At 50.9% G+C, this 15,832-nt stretch overlaps 1 protein-coding gene across 1 annotated transcript in view; it reads right to left on the bottom strand.

Moving 5' to 3' along the window:
• Positions 1-2,353: 2,353 nt before the first annotated feature.
• IFT43 (intraflagellar transport 43) overlaps positions 2,354-15,832 on the bottom strand; it is an 80,105-nt gene continuing 66,626 nt past the window's right edge. The window contains exons 6-9 of the mRNA XM_036068556.2: positions 3,722-3,794; positions 3,383-3,458; positions 2,840-2,902; positions 2,354-2,659 (exon numbers count right to left, since the gene is read on the bottom strand). Coding sequence (XP_035924449.1) covers positions 2,549-2,659; positions 2,840-2,902; positions 3,383-3,458; positions 3,722-3,794 — 323 coding nt within the window. The 3' untranslated portion in view covers positions 2,354-2,548. The remainder of the gene's footprint in view (positions 2,660-2,839; positions 2,903-3,382; positions 3,459-3,721; positions 3,795-15,832) is intronic.

The following is a 15,832-nucleotide window of genomic DNA, read 5'->3' as shown; positions in this document are numbered from 1 at the left end:
GTACTGAGCAGTAATCCGCATCTCACGAAGGAGCGCACTTCCCCACCACAGCCCAGCCTCTGAACGGCATCTCTACAGCTACTGCCCAATGCCAGATTATGTCAGAGACCAGCTGGGACATCTCAAGCCCGCTCAGAGGTGACATGAGTCAGCCTAGGAGAAACGGATGAGGAGCCAGTCAACACGACACACGAAGGAGGCGGCAGCACTGAGACCCGTCCCGTGCCTCCCCGACATGCCTGCCGAAAGCCACAGCGTGGGTACCTGTAGCTGCTTGTCCGTTCTGTCATACCTCCTGAGCCCTCTTCTGGGGCGGCCCTCTGAAGTCGGGGTTGGGCGACACCGCTGGATGGAACATAAGGAAGGTAGCTCAGGGGTCAGGGAAGAACTAGGTGGACATAGGTCCTGGGACACCCCATCAATGCCCAGGAGCTCTCGAGATGTGGCACTCGAAGGCTATGGAAAGGATGAAGCCCAGACAGGTGAGAGGACACTTGGCCATCCACGGCCTGAACCTGACTCTTGGCCAGGCTTAGCTCATAGGACTTCGAGCTGCTCCTCACCTAGGTCTGCGGGCTTTATCCTTACCTCCCTGGGGCCAGGACTTTGGAGCTCAGCCACACTGAGAGGCTTCACACCCTCTGCTCTGTGGTCACTCCATGCAAAGAAGGGATGCCTGGTCTAGGAGGAGGAGGGCAGCGGCAGGCAGCTTCTCCCAGCACGCTGCTAATTCTGCCTATACACTAGACTACCTGCCCCAGCTGGAGGCCGCAGCAGATTTCTTTTAACACAAATGTTAAAAGTACGGTGGCGTCATATACCTTGGTTTTGAGTTCCAGCCCGCCACTAAGTAGCTGGATAATCTTGGGCAGTCTCTTTATATCTCTGAGCCTCAGTTTCCTTATCTATAAAATGGGATAACATCTGTGTTTCGCTGGGTGGTTGTGAGGATCATGCTTATGTGCTGAGCCCAGCGCCTGGCATGTGGTGAGGGCTCAGTACACGGGAGACCTTGTTGCTGTCACTATCATAAAATAAAGGGAGGAAAGAAGTCAACCCCTAGCCACCTGCTCAGGCTGGCCGCAGACCTCCCAAGTGTATCAGAGTCCTGAGGCAGCTGAACTGACTAGTAGTTAAGGTACTAGAAATACCTTTCTCCTCTGGGTTTCAGAATGGTGCTCAAGAAAAACCAGAGTGGGCAGAAACTTCTCAGTGACCATGGGAATTATTCCAAAGGGGGGCTGTCAGGGCTAAGAGTGTGACTCTAGAGAGGAAGGAAAAGGGGCCCCAGAGCCACCAAATCCCTGAGTTAATAATTAACAGCCGTGCAGTCTCTTTGCCGGCTCTGGAGCCCTCCTGGCTCACTGGGGAAGGGCACTAGTAGTCATACAAAAATAACCCCCCAGTGGGTTTTTGAAGCGTTGAGCCTCTTTGTTTTCTGAATTTTAATGAAGGGCTTTCCAGGCAGGATAAGAACAGCACTCAGCTCTCCCCATGGCCACGGAGTGGGGCTTAGTCAGCGGCTGCTAGCTGCACGGGCCGGATCCAAAGTGGCATCTAGGAGAGGCGGGCAGGGAGCCGTCCCTGTCCTCACATGAGAGGTCTTGGGGGAGAAAGCGAGAAAAACAAAAACAAAAGATGCCTCTGTTTAGAAAGAAGGTTGGGCTCTGCTCCAGATAATGGCACAGTTTGGAAACAGGCAGCCATGATGCTTGGGGGAGCAATGGAGACAAGCAGCTATGTCTCTGAAAGGTCAGAGGGAGTCCCAGGCTCCCTGAGAGAGTGCTTCTGTGGAATGCTCGGGGCTGCCAAGCTGGCCCCTGCTAATGAGAACCAGCAGCGAGGCTTTGGAAACCCGGGGCGGAAGGGAAGGGCACGTCTTGGGAGCCCCAGGCATGGGCTGTGAGAAGAAAGGAGAAAGGGGGTGCTGTCAGAAAAGCCCCCAAACCCCGCTGTGAGGAACGGGTCACCTTCTCACACCCACCTCTTGCTGTCTCCTCAGCTAAGCCGCCTGCCAGCATGAAGGAGACAGTGCAACTTGGCTGACGTAACCGAACGTGCGGAGCGAGAGCGGGTGCCGGGCCCTCCCCGGGCCCCAGCAGGTAGCAGCTTACAACCTCCCGGACCCCTGCCTCCAGGTGCTTACAAGTAGACGGATGCTCCAGGGAAACGCCATGGCCTCTGTGAACCGAACAACGTCCAGGAGGAGCGCCGCTCCTCTCCCCCTGAGTCTAGCTTTCCCTCACGCTCTTCAACAGCGGGGAGCGTCCCTGCCAGGCTGTTTAAAAGCTGCCCTCCTTCACTCTTGATGAATCTTTCCAAGAGGCTGCTGGAAAGAAATGGAAGAGATGGCCACAGAATAAAGTAATTTATTACAACGAATGCTCCAATGTGGTCTACTGAAAACAGTATTTTTATTACAAAATATTCCATTAAAAAATTCTAAGCTGCTTGCAAGCTTCTTTAGGTTTAGGCTTATGGCATTTTTTTCAAGTCCAAAGCGGAAATTACTGTGTGCGGGGAGAGCAGGCTGTTGACGCCCCAGGGCTCAGGGATGCACGGGCTGTCCCCCAGGCTCCTCCCGCAGCACGTCCCACTCGGTGAGTAGCTCGGAGGACACCTCAGTGTACAGATGCTCCCAGTCCCAGCTGACGTCATCCTGCCAGGAGAGGTATCGCTGGGTCAGAGGAAGGAAGGCCTTTTCCCTCCGTCACAGCCAACCTCCCCCGCACCCGGCCCCCACCGCCCCACCGGCCCTAGGAAGGCAGAGCTCATGCTGGGGAGCCAGCTGGCCACAGGAATGACGCAGCCCGGAGGAGGAGCTCCTGTGGCTACTTACCTCTCGGACCTCATGCTCTGGTGCAAGGACTTTGGTGAGGAGCTTCAGGTCGATCTCTCCATCCTGTGAATGCAAACCAACCAACCAACCAACCAATGAGCTTGTGCACCCCGGGGGGTCCTCCGGACCATGATCTCTTGCAAAGTGGGTCAGGGTGGGTGTGGTGGGACTTCCCAACCCAGACCTGCAGAAATGCCTTAAAAAGAGTGAAAATGTGAGTGGACCGCACAGCCATTGAGAGAGGAGGGAACACCACAACATCCGACAGGTTGGACATTCTTTGCAGGAAGGTCAGCACCAAGAGGGCAGGGCGTGACAGCGACAGAGCTATAGGACCACAGTGTCTACCCATGCCAGCAGGCAGCCATGGAAGCATGTGGGAGCCTGGCCCCCGGAGACACTGGGGTAGGCTGGGTCTAGGGACAATGGAATACCCGAGAATGATGGCTCCGGCCAAGGGACTGTTGCCAGGTGGCCTCAGAGACCCATGGAAGAGAGGCTGCCCAGAGCCTGCCCTCTCTGGGCAGAAGCTGTTCCACTCACCAAGGTCTGGAAGGCTGCATACTTCATGAGGTCATTGTCCAGGTCACGGAAGGTCATCACCCGGTTTACCTGGATGCTGTAGGAAAGAGAGGAGGTGAGGGGGAACCCCAGGCAGGATCAGTTCCAGGAGAGCTGCGGGGCCACCATCCTCAGAGCCTCCTAGGTAGCTGGGAAGGACCAAAATGGGAAGAACATGCCTAGTAACATGGGAACCCTGGCACGGAACCCATCACCAGAAATACCTGCTCTCCACTCAGGAGGCAGCACCACTGTACATGGGATTTGGAATGTATTAATTCCCATGTTCTCTGCCTCCCACTAACTTCATACTTAATGTACCTGGGAGGGGCGGCCACCTGCAAAGCAAAGTCTTCTTCCTGTACTTCTTCCAGATCCGGAATAACAGGAATGTCTGCAAGGAGAGGAGGAGGCAAAACAGTGAGCAGCACACACAGGGAGGGATCTTGCCCACTTCTCCGTGTATTACTTATCGCCTGCAATGAGCCTGCTGTGGGGATGCGGGCCGGGGGGACGATGCGCACTCGGACACGGTCTCTGGCCTCCAGGGGTTCCCAGTCTCGGGCTGTGTGGTGCTGAGGCACGAAGTCAAAGGCAGACTTCAAAATTTCTGAATCCCAGGCCCTACCCCAGCACCTGCTGGATGAGAACCTCCTGGGTGGGGCTCAGGATTCTGTATTTTTTCCTAAGATTTCTTTGGTGATCCTGATGCATGCTCCAGGTCAGGAGCCCTTGGGAGCGGCTCTCCCCAGGAGAAACGTAAAGAAATGAGGAGAGAGTCCCAGACTGTGCTTGGGGAACTTTGTGTTGGAGGAGCGGGTGAATGAGCCTGGCCTGGCCAGAGACAGAGGAACGGACAGCATAGCGTCGTGACTCGGCGTCACGATGAGCGACTGCCTCACGACCAAGGTCCACATGTGCATTAGCTCATCGGAACCCCTGCAAGTATCACAGCCGTCATGGCCCTGAGCCTGACTCTGAGGGACACTTTACACCTGCTGATATGACCGGGCTCCCCAGCGGTGTCCCTGGGCTGTCTCCACTTGCCAGGTCTGGTATAATAAACCATGCTGATTCTAAAGATGACAGTTCTCTTCTGGTGTCACAGAGATTTCCCTTCTCCAAACCCTCCATATGAGACAGACATCCAGACACAGGAGGACACATGAGGCCACTTCTCTCATCAGTTGAACGAAGTCATGCCAAGAGAGAGCAACATAACAGTGGTGACTTGCTGGGAAGAGCCCATCTTGTCATGGGGACAACTTAACACCCTAAAGAAGCATTTCCTTTTCCAAATGAGCATCACTGGCCAGAGGAGGGGTTTTGTTTGTTTTGACCAGTCAGAGCCAGAAAAAAGGCCAAGTGGAGAGATACAATCCTAGAATTCCCAATCCAACTGCAAACAATAAAGGGGGGAAACATCCCAGAGAGGACAGAATAGTGAAGAAACCCTTCATTTTTGCTTCCATGGATTGAATTCAATTTTATTTTTTAAAAGAGACGCAGCATCGTTCCAAGAACAGCTGGGAAGACCCTTGCCTCTTTCAGGCTATTCATTCTTTAGGCTTTGCCATGGCTCTAGTCCACCTGAGCCCGAGTATAGAAATGTCAACGCCAGGCCTGGTGCCTTTATCACTGCTTCTGACTATGGAGTTACGGATGCTGAAAGAGAGGAAGTGTGCGAGGGAGAGACAGAGACACAGAAAATAAGACTGAGAGAAAGAGGGTGATTAAAAGGATAAAAAGGGGTTTAGAAAAGAAATGGCTGTAGGGGAAATAAAGAACACTCGCATGCCACCCCCAAAATAATGAACCACATTCAGCCAGTCCTCTGTCCAGACAGCAGCTGTGCAGAGCTCAGAGTCTCTCTCTCCGTCCTACTGGGGAATTAAAGATGGAGTTCTCTGAGATTCTATCGCTTATGCTAATAGGAATTGAGCTTTCTTGTTCACTCCGGCTCTGCGTGATTAATACCGTCCATGGTGAGAGCTGCTGACAGTACTGTCCCCGAGCCCAGGCCAAGCGGGGCTCCCAGGCTGCAGAGACAGTGCCGAGCCATGCGCCATCAGCACTGTGACAGTTTTGGAGGGGGCCAGTTATCAGCACTGTGACAGTTTTGGAGGGGGCCAGTTATCGGCTCCTGGCTCTCCTCGGGTGTGGAATCCAGCCTGAGATGAATATTCAGAAGGTGGTAAGAAGAGGCCCCATGCTGGGTTTAGGGCTCAGGACGGGGTCTTCCCAAAGTCCCCTTTCCCTCCACAGCGCTAGCATTTGGGTCCTGTCAACTCTGCCCAGCTTCCCCCAGTTCTGAGGAACTGCACTTCTGCCCAATGTCCACTCGGACTCCCCGCAGGCTTCCCTCTTCAGCCCCACCCCCCTCCTCCAAATGCGCACAAAGGAGTGTGGGGCTGGCCCATCTGTGACAGATCAGAGGTCAGCCCGGGCCTTGGCAAAGGGGCCTCTCAGAGTGGCACTGGTGAGGCTGGCCACACAGTGGGATTTCTCTCTAATTGGAAGCCTGGTGCCCAACAGAACCCGGTGAACCGCCTGAGTGGGACAGAGCCAGCGATGACAGCCAGGCCAAGGCGAGCTGGAACATTCCGGTGCAGTGACAGCTTGCGCCATCGCAGCAGAGTGGGGCCATCCAACTCCCAGCCCCTGTGGAACAGGTGGCTGAGGAGCAGGTTTTGGGTAAACTTCAAAGAACTTCACAATTTTACAGTTCCTGATTTCCTACCACAGACAAGGGCTTATGTATACGTAATCTGTTCTTCGAAATTTCTATCCTGCCTCTCTCTCCTTCCCACCTTCCCCCTGCCACACACACACACACACACACACCATGAACAAACCTAGAAAAAGAAAACAGACCTGAGAAATCTCCTTCTTCACAAGACTGCCTACATGGACTTCTCAGTTACGGCTTCTTGGCCTGCAAGTCTGGACCGGGGACCCAGTCTGATTCAGGATGTCAAACTGAACTCTCAGAATGTTACGAATGCAACGCTGTTTGTAAACTATGCTCCCGTAAAAAAAAAATTAAATTAAATTAAATAGAAAGCACGTGATTTTAACGGACAGTAAGAAGAATACAGAGGTTTGCTCTAGCGCTGCTGAAAAGCTACTGCTATTTTAAAAAATTTAATAGTTCCATGAACTTTACTCTCATTTTGTTCCGTGCTACCAAGAGGAAGAAGAACAGGAACAGAAACAGTGAGCGGGTTAATTAAATGGGTAGGATGCCCATGCCATGGTTAAGGGCACAGGCTCGGGAGGCAGGGTGGCTGGCTTTCAACCCTGGCTTCCCCATGTACCAGCTGTGTGACTTTAGCCTCTCTGTGCCTCAGCTGCTTCATCTGTAAAATGGGGATCATAATTACACCCACCTCATATGGTCATTATAAGTATTATGTGCAATCATCTTTATAAAATACTCATCACTGTGCTCAGTACATAATTAGCGGATAGAGTGTTGAGCCTGGAGAGAAGCCAAATGGCTCTACCTCCATTTTCTCATTTATTCTTGCCCATTTTGCAGGCGAGAACAGTGAGGCTCAGCAAGAAGCAGCAGCTTCATGAGCTGAGATCATCAATAACGGACAGTACCAGGCTTCCAGCTCTGTCCGACCATAACCCGTGAGCTCATCCTCACCCACTTGTGCTTTCTTTGCAGAGGGATGAGCCTGGACAGCTGTTACTCTGCATGAGACTCATCGTCCTTGGTTCTGGCTACTTCTCTTGATTCCAATCACCACAAATAAGCTAAGTCTCTCCCTCAGCCTCCACCCCCACTCGCTACTTCCCTATAGCAAGGCCACATGGAACAGAAGGAAAGAGTGCACCAGCGCGGGAGCCCTGGGGCCTCATCCCCGCCGCACCTGTCTTACCAAACTGGCCCCTGGAGGTGACTGAGCACCTTGAAGGTCTCAGGAGAGGGGAGCAAGGCAGGAGGGTTCCGATGCCCCCAGTGCCACAGGAGTGGTGCCCTCCTGCTCCAGCTCTGCTCTGCAGGCAGGCAGCGTCTCCTCGCTCAGCCCCCCGCCCCTCCCCCCACAGCTCGCCATCATATGCTTCTCTCCTTCCCAGCTCTGACCCCTTCAACTCCACAGGTTTTCTTTGCTCTTTGTGCTTGCTCCCTGCCTCTTCTGTGAGCCATCTCTCCTGCCGGCTCAACCTGCTTGTCGGCCCTGTGTGTCACCCGGTTAGCCACACGGTGGGGAAACTGCATTTGCTTGCTTGTTCGTTCATTCACCCATCCATTCATTCAAGGAGTGCTGATGGAGCGTCTGCTACCTGAAGGTGCAACGTACGGGGTGCCAGGAACAACAGAAAAGAAAACACATTCCTTGTCTTCACGGAGCACTGGAAAACAAGAGGGCTGAAACAACTAATCATCTCATATTTTTAAAGGTAAAATATCATATGTGGTCATAATTCAAATGCTACAGAAAAGCTTAAAGTGAAAAATTTCCTCTTCTTCTATGAGCCCCAGTCTGTCTCCCTAGAGGTGCTATTAACAATTTCTTGTATATATTCACTGAAAAGAATGCATATGCATACTGCAGCACTTATGTCCTTTAGAGGATATCTACAAATGGGATCACTTTATACATGTACTCTTCTGCAGTTTGCTCTCTCTTTCCTTATCAATATACTGATAGATCTTATTCTTCTAAACGACCATCTAGTATCCTATTGAACGGGTGCCCCATAATGCACTTAATCTGGTACAGAGAAGACCTCATTTAGAACTTTGGAAGGTGCGGTGGGGAGTTGGGAAAGGTCACTGAATTAGGGACGATGCAATTCAAAGCCGAAGGATAGACAGGATTAAATCAGGCAAGGATGGCCTTTGATTTCTGGAGTGCCCCCCTCCCCCATATCACTCCACTTGCGAGAAGTAACTCGCAAAACTGAAGAAACTGGAGGAAGGCCAGTAGGGTCGGCACCGGGGCCCAGGGGAGAGTGGCATGGGGTGAGGCAGGAGAGAGGGCGCCTGGTGGCAGGTGAGGAAGGTCCTGCACCAACCAGCCAGGAAACATGGGTTGGGTGCCTGCTCTACACAAGACCCCTTCCGGGGCACATCCAGGGAAAACCAACATCGATGAAGCATGGCAACGTTGCAAAGGGAGGGACTATACATAAAGAAATAGTAATAATAAAAGCAGAATCAGGAAAATGTACCTCCCTTCCTTTGTGAATCACCTCGGAATCCAACACGTAGAAATCAGAGCTTTCTACTTTGGCTTTCTATTATACTTTATTTAGGGCTACTGCGGTGACCTCACCATCTTGTAGTGGGTAGAGTAAGTGAAATTTGCCCTACATCTGCCCCCTAGATGGTAAACTAGCTGAGGGCGAAGAGCACAGCCTAGTCACTGCATTCCCAAGGACCGGCAAACCAAAGGACAACTGAACAGAACTGAACGACAGATTCCCCTCAAATGTGAAAATTGCACGCAGGGAAGAGCCAGGTATGGTTCCAGTTATGGTCTAAGTGCTACCAAACCCTAAAGCTGCCTGAGTAGGATTCATTTGATAAACAATCAAGCACAATCCTTGGATACTTCCTGGATTTGATAACATCAGAGCAAAGGTTTTGCCTCACTTGAGCTGCAAGGCCTAGCTGGGAAGGGCCTGGACATACACGACAAACAATGGATGAGTGGGCACAAAGTTACAGGGCAGGAGTTATCCAGATTTGGTCCGTATGGACCACTGGGCTTCCATCCTGAGGGTGGGTCACAATGTTCTTCACCAACCTCCCCATGTTTCTTTCTTCTTGGGATTTCTGGAGTGCCCCCCCAAATCACTCCACTTTCCGGAAGCCCCTAGTAAAGGTCTGTTAATACACAACAATAGTAAGAACTTACTTCAAAGAGAGAGATTGCCAAGTGGGAAACTCATTATGATACCAGAACGCTAGTCTGCCAACAGATCTGCCCAACAAACCAACTACCAGATGAAACCACAGAATGAGGGGTGATTATATAAATAATAGAAACATGTGGGAACACCAGCAGGATTGATTACAACTGGTTTCAAAGATGTGAGAAGCTGCCATTTGCCCTGAAATACATTCGTTATGGATATCATCATACATGCACACTAAATAGCTAACTACCCAGTAAAGTCCCAGAGGGCTCCTCTTCAGCCCCTGTGGCCTGAGAGTAAGAAGCCAGCCTGCCTCTTCCAATAAAGCAGGCTCCAGATCTCTGCGTTTCCATTTTGAGATAGCCCGAGTTCAAACCCAGATGTTGTTGGCCTATTTTGGTACAACTGGAAGAGAAAGTGATTGTTTAAGACTGGACTCAGCATGCAGAATACACCCTGAGCATGACTCAAGCTCTTTACCTGGAGCATAAATCTAAGTTCTGCAGGAAGGAGAGAACAAAGGAGGCCCCCTAATCTGGACCCTGGGTCCCACAGGGAGCCTTGCCTCTCTGTGTCCCTTGAGGTTCTACTCTTTGCTGATTTTCTTGGTTGGGGATTTCTGAATGGGATTTCCTGGTTGTATCCACAGGGGTTTCCGGAGAGCTACAGAAAGTCTCTTCTATACTCTAGCACTTTCTCACCTTGACACCTTAGTAAATGATACAAGCAGTTGGCAGGTTCGTCTGGATGCCTTCTGATGACATCCGTCCTTCTCACTTCGTCCGCTAACTGAGCTCCCCATGGCAAAGGCCCTGCTTGGATACATGCACTCTCTTCCCAGAGCTGCTTTCCCACGCAGTGCCCTTTCCCACTGCAGAGCATCCATGGGCTCTTAACGGCCCACATCCACCCTCTTGTAAGCACTCGGTGCACTTGGGGCGGGGAGCCATAGCCAAGTTCAATAACCAATCCACATGAAAGGAATCTGGACATACTGCTTAAGGATACCCCAATAAGAGTGGTCCACACAACCCCTAATTCTGTGCCCAAAGTCAAAAGACCTCCACAGAGCTCGAAAGCAAAACAACATCCACGTTTTTGGGAGATGGCAACTTTAAACCAGAGATCATTATGATTTTTCTCGGCAGCTGCAAAACTTTGTTTTACTGAATGCTGTTACCTTCTGCATCACGTATGGGGAATTTTAAACAGGCAAATGGAAGAAGGTCTGATTGAAGATGAAGTTAAGTGAAAGAAATTGGTCTCATTTAGCACATGACAGGATTCATCTGTGTTCCCAAGTCCACTGAGGTGGCATCATGGGCGTTCCATATTCATGAGCTGCTGCGACACTGTGTCCCCTCATTTACAAAGAGCCGTGTTCAGCAAATTCTGTCCCTGTGGACACTCCGTGCATTTCATGGTCTTGTCAGAGAGACATCAAACGCTCCAGTAACCAAATACCAGAAAATGGCTTTAATTAGTGGATCTCAATCGTATAAATAATTTTTTTCTAAGTGAAAAAATGGAGAATTTTGAAAAGGGAGAAGAAAAGGGGAAAGCAGTAGGCAACAGGCTTCAAACACCCGAAGGAACAAGAGAAAGAGACGGTCTCCGAGGAGCTCCTGAGCGCGCCTGGGCCCCGCAACCGTCGGTCCCCCGCACTCCCCAAGCAGGGGTTTGAGGGGCAAAAACACGTCTGCAGGTCCCTGGCAGGTCCACTCTGTGAAGACTTTTCCCTTGTGACTTCACCTGATCAAAGCCGGGTCCCGCCCGGACTCGCTACCGGCAGGACACACCACACCGCACTGCAAACGCCGAGAAACAGACACGGTGGAGCCAATGTTTACTCTGGGGCTATGCATGAGCAGGTCCCCGAGGAAGCGTGTGACAGAGCCGAGAGGAAAGATGCCCCGTCCGGAGGTGCCAGCTTGGCGGTGGTCGGGGCGGCGGGGGGGGGGGGGGGTGTTCATCTGTGTCCCGCAGGTTGAAATGCCTCCATGTTCCTGGCAAACTGCATCTCTCTAAATGTTGCCGGGGAAGGAGATCACAGACCTTAGAAGATCAGAAGAGCTGATCGTTCCTCACGGCCCCCCAAGCCATGGTGACTCTCCTGGCTGATGACGGTTTGACGAGGAAGGTTTGGACTGACGTTAGTTTCTGGGATCACCCAGGCCTCCACACACTGTGGTGCTGCCTGAACCACGGGCAGAGAAGGGGCTTTGCTAACAGTGGCAATCCAGCTCGTGGTATATTATGGTGTGTGACAGCCTGACCTCATCCTATGACCCCCAGAGGGATGGTAGCACATATCTGAAGGAACCATGAACGCAACACCCCAGAATGAGATTTTCCGTATCTCCCCCCACCCCCAAGTGCACTGAGTGCTTACAAGAATCATTAGCAGCAGTGCAAACGGTCCTCAACCAGGATCGAGCCTTTGGAGCAATTCAAAGGTGGTGCTTGCGAGAGACCAGCAACGGCCCAACAAGAGTTCTCTATAGAGAACGGCCCAGGAGCCCGACACTGGGAGGACCCCACTGCCACCTGCCGAGGTGACCTCTAGGGAACATCATACCACGTGTCACTGGCAGTTGAAGGAAATGAAAAACAATGAATAGGAATGCTCTCTACCACTCTAATAGCTCTTGGAGCTTGCTGGTGGTTCCAGCTCTGATCTGCACAGACGTGTTAAGGACAAGGAGGGGGAAAGGACAGTGACGAGGAAAAAGTGGCTGGAAGGAATGGAGACTGAGCAATTTTCCACTCTCTTCAATGAGGCCCAAGATGAGCGAGACAGCATTAACGTGACACAGTGCGCCTTCTCCGAGCCACCCGTGGAAGCGCGGATGTTAGAAACCAGGCATATCTGATTCTATTTCATCCTCTTCGTGTTACGCTGAAAAAAACAAGACAAACTACACTGCTTTTATTCTAAATCCTTAGGTTTTGTATTTTTCCTTATATATATTTATTAAAAAAATGCTACTTTGATCGGTGCCACCCGTGACACTCCCACATACGGAACGCTTCTGAGCGGTTCCCTCCGTGCGAGGCCACTGCCGGGGACAGCCAGCTGGTTTTGATCACAGCCATTCCGAATCGGATTTTCATAAGATAGATGAGGAGTCTTAGTGCTGCTCTCTCTCTTATCAGATGAGAAACAGGGGGGGAGGGGGAGAACGGGTCCTGAGGGAACAGCACAACAATCAAGGGCTGTGTGGTTCTTTCTCTGTCCCTCCGCTGCTGCAATTTTCAAAAGCGTTTGCCTCGGGCACTTTTAAATGATGGTGTCTCAATTCTGTAATCATCTTTCAAGAGCTTTCTCTTAAAGGGTCTTTTAGGTAAACCTAGTCCGTCAACCACACTTACGGACTCAGGAATCACATTCCCAGTATGTGTCCTCCTGTGTGTGTATATACAGACGAGTACACACACACACACACACACACACACGCACATGCGCACGCACTCTACATCTGTAAACTTTCAGAAAGCTGGTAGAACCTAAAGCTAGAGAGGAAGATCTATCATGTGGCCACATCAAGTTCTTCTCTTGCTAGGGTAAGAGAATCCCCTGTTACCTTGCCCCTAGATTTCCACTATACCTAATCCTTCTTTAGAAATGTATTTCCATGTGTGATGTGTTTCAGAAGGAAAAGACTTCTCCAACTGATGGCTAAGAGGTGTGCTGAGTCCAACTTCCGAGCACAGACTGTCTCTTCCCATCTCACCTAAGCGACACCTGGCTGTCAGACTTCAAACGGAGTAATGCACCCTGGCCATCCATTTGGGAGAACAGTCTCCCGCTATCCCAGGGCACAACTTGCTGTGTTTTTGGTTACAAAGACTATTTAGAACAACTCCACGACTCTGTCTTGTCTTCTTACAGGCAGAGAACATGGTGCCTATGCATACAGTCCCCCCCTTTTGAAATAGGCATCCTAGAAAAAAGAGCCTCTATTTCTTTCCAGTCAAATAAAACTCTAAGTCATCTACCAGCTCCCCCAGGGAAGTGGTTCTCACCAAGACAGGCCTGTCTGTTGCATGCAGGGCCCGATTCCTTACTCGTCCACCCCCTTCACAACTGTGGGAAGTACCCGCACCTCTCCCTGAATGCTGGAACGCTCCTTGGATGGTCTCACAAAACTAAATGGGATTAGTTCTGCCCTATCCTGAGCCTGTCTTCTGTATTCAACCAGGACGGAACCCAGGGAGTTACAGAATAAATACCCTGATCTCTATAACGATTTCAGGGAGATTTAGCTCTCTTTTACTTTTGTCAGTGCTTAATGTTGGATGACTTATTATTAATCACATTCCTCCAAGCTGACGAGAGCATGACAGAATGCTGACGGAGCTGTGTGTGTGTGTTCCTAGAGGAAGGGGACTACAACCTGCTTCATTTAAAGCACGTGTGCATGCATGGCACCAGGCTTTCGTTTGCATTCCTCATTCTGCCCCTTCAGATGGGGACGGGCAAGTAAGCTGTGCACATGGACAAAGGAAATGGAACCCAGAAAGGTCACTGTCAACCATGTTTCAGGGAAAGACATTCGTGATGATACGTTTGGAAAGTCTGGCACGACTAGAGATTTCAAGGCACCACTAGGGGCGTAAAGCACTGGGTCCCGGCTCTGCCAACAGAGCAAGAGATCTGGCGGAGACGCTGGGCTATGCCTTGTAGCTGGACGGGGGGTAAGGTAGAACATGACTGAGTTGACAAAGCAGAACTAAAATCTGCTCAAAGCGCAACTCAGTTTTCAAAAACTCCCCTGACACATTCTGCCTTTTGGGGAGGCCAGGAGAATGCAGCCAAGCCAGTCTCTCCCATATTTGCTGAGTCAGGTAATTCTAAATATCTCTCCTTCCCATCAACTCTTGCACATCTACTCTCTCATGGTGTATATTTTGTCTATGGTAGGATCACAGGACCTTGAATCACCTCCTGCAAAAAAGTAAATAAAAAACAACTGCTCTGGCTGCATTGAAAACATTTCTGGCAAGTTCCGGGTCACCCCCCTGGAATCTCCCTAACTCTGGGGACTAGCGCTGGCCACACCCACACTGGAGAATAGAGAAGTCAGCCCTGCGGCCTCAAGAGTCCATATCTATTAATGCTCCTTATTCTCTGGCTGCCAAGAATGTGGCTTCCACTGCCGATCAAGGAAGAACTGAATCGCCAGATTCCTGGTCCACAGAGTCATATTACAGGGTGCACCCAATTAGAAATCAGGAAACCTGGATCCCAGATCTGCCCCCAATTTCCTGAACTTTGGCAATTACTTGTCAACCCTGGGCCCAAGTCTCCTTATCATCAAATAAGGTCTACTCTGTCTCTATGACAATCTTATTCTGGGGTGTCCATTAGAATGTATCTCATGATGTATTAAAAAAAAAAATTTAAAAATCACCCTTTCTGTCACATTTGCTTACAGCAGTGTCTTTCCAAATATTCCAGCCACAGTTATGACCTACGGATAGAGCACGCCAAATCTTTTGTTTAGAGTCACTGTAATAAAAATTCATTTCCTACAGTGCCATTAACCTGCACAGATTCCACCTGTGGCTCCATGATGACCCCCCCCCCCCACAGCTCACGCCATGACCCAGCCCCCCTCCCCGGCCGGGGCTCTTTCATGTCCTGTGCATCCCTGTGGTGTCAATCCACCTCCTCTGCTACACCTCAAAGGGGCAGGCCGGTGGGAGAACTAAAGCGTAGCCCTTCAGGCCCAGGTGGACGCCTGTGGGGTCTTGCTTCTCACAAACTTCCCAAACTGCCGATCCTCACGCTGCTCCCTGCACCAGCCCAGTGGAACTCCTTCCTCGCGCCCTAAAGTAGGCTCTCCTCTCTGGAAGCCTTGGCAGAGGCACCAGAAATCATCCTCTAGCAGCCATCTTAATGGATTTGCTAGAAAATGAAGCAGGACGAGAAAGAGAGGAATGTTCAAACCTGAGGATTCTGTCTCCTGTCAGAGCTTTTAGAGGCCCGGTCTCTTTGGCTTTTGCCTGTCAGCCGGGGGGACGCCTACCGGTGAGACCTGACAGCGAGAGGGTCGGCAGAGCCGAGGACGGGGCCGGCAGGCTGGTCTGAGAACTGGGTGGGAGGGGATCTGCCACAGGGGGGCAGGAAAATGAGGGGAGACTAGCTTCCTCAATAAGCGGGGTTGAAAACTGCCCCAGATGCTTTAACAACAGGAGGAGGGCCGTGACAGCAGAGTGCTCAGGAGTCACAGGACTAAGAACCACCAGCTCAATTTTTAGGAATATTGCATGCAGGCTGTTAAACATAAGCATCTTAATGACTAAGTTATAGACCCTTATAGCTAGATGAATTATATTAAAAACAAAGGCAATAAATAGTCGAAACTCAGCATTTGCTAAGTTTTAAATTTCACTTTATCCATGCTCTTGAAATTCTTTACCTCTCATGTGCCTGCATGGCAGAAATCTGATATACTGGTGGGCTCCCAGCCATCTCTTCCCGGCCCTGTGGTCAGTGATGTCCTGGTGGGAGCCCGAAACCAGCCATGGTGGGGCTACTTACGCCACAGA

Source organism: Halichoerus grypus, chromosome 8, assembly GCF_964656455.1.
Source record: "Halichoerus grypus chromosome 8, mHalGry1.hap1.1, whole genome shotgun sequence".
Taxonomy (NCBI): domain Eukaryota; kingdom Metazoa; phylum Chordata; class Mammalia; order Carnivora; family Phocidae; genus Halichoerus; species Halichoerus grypus.
The sequence above is the reverse complement of the archived record's forward strand: the minus strand, read 5'-3'. Positions and strand labels throughout refer to the sequence as shown.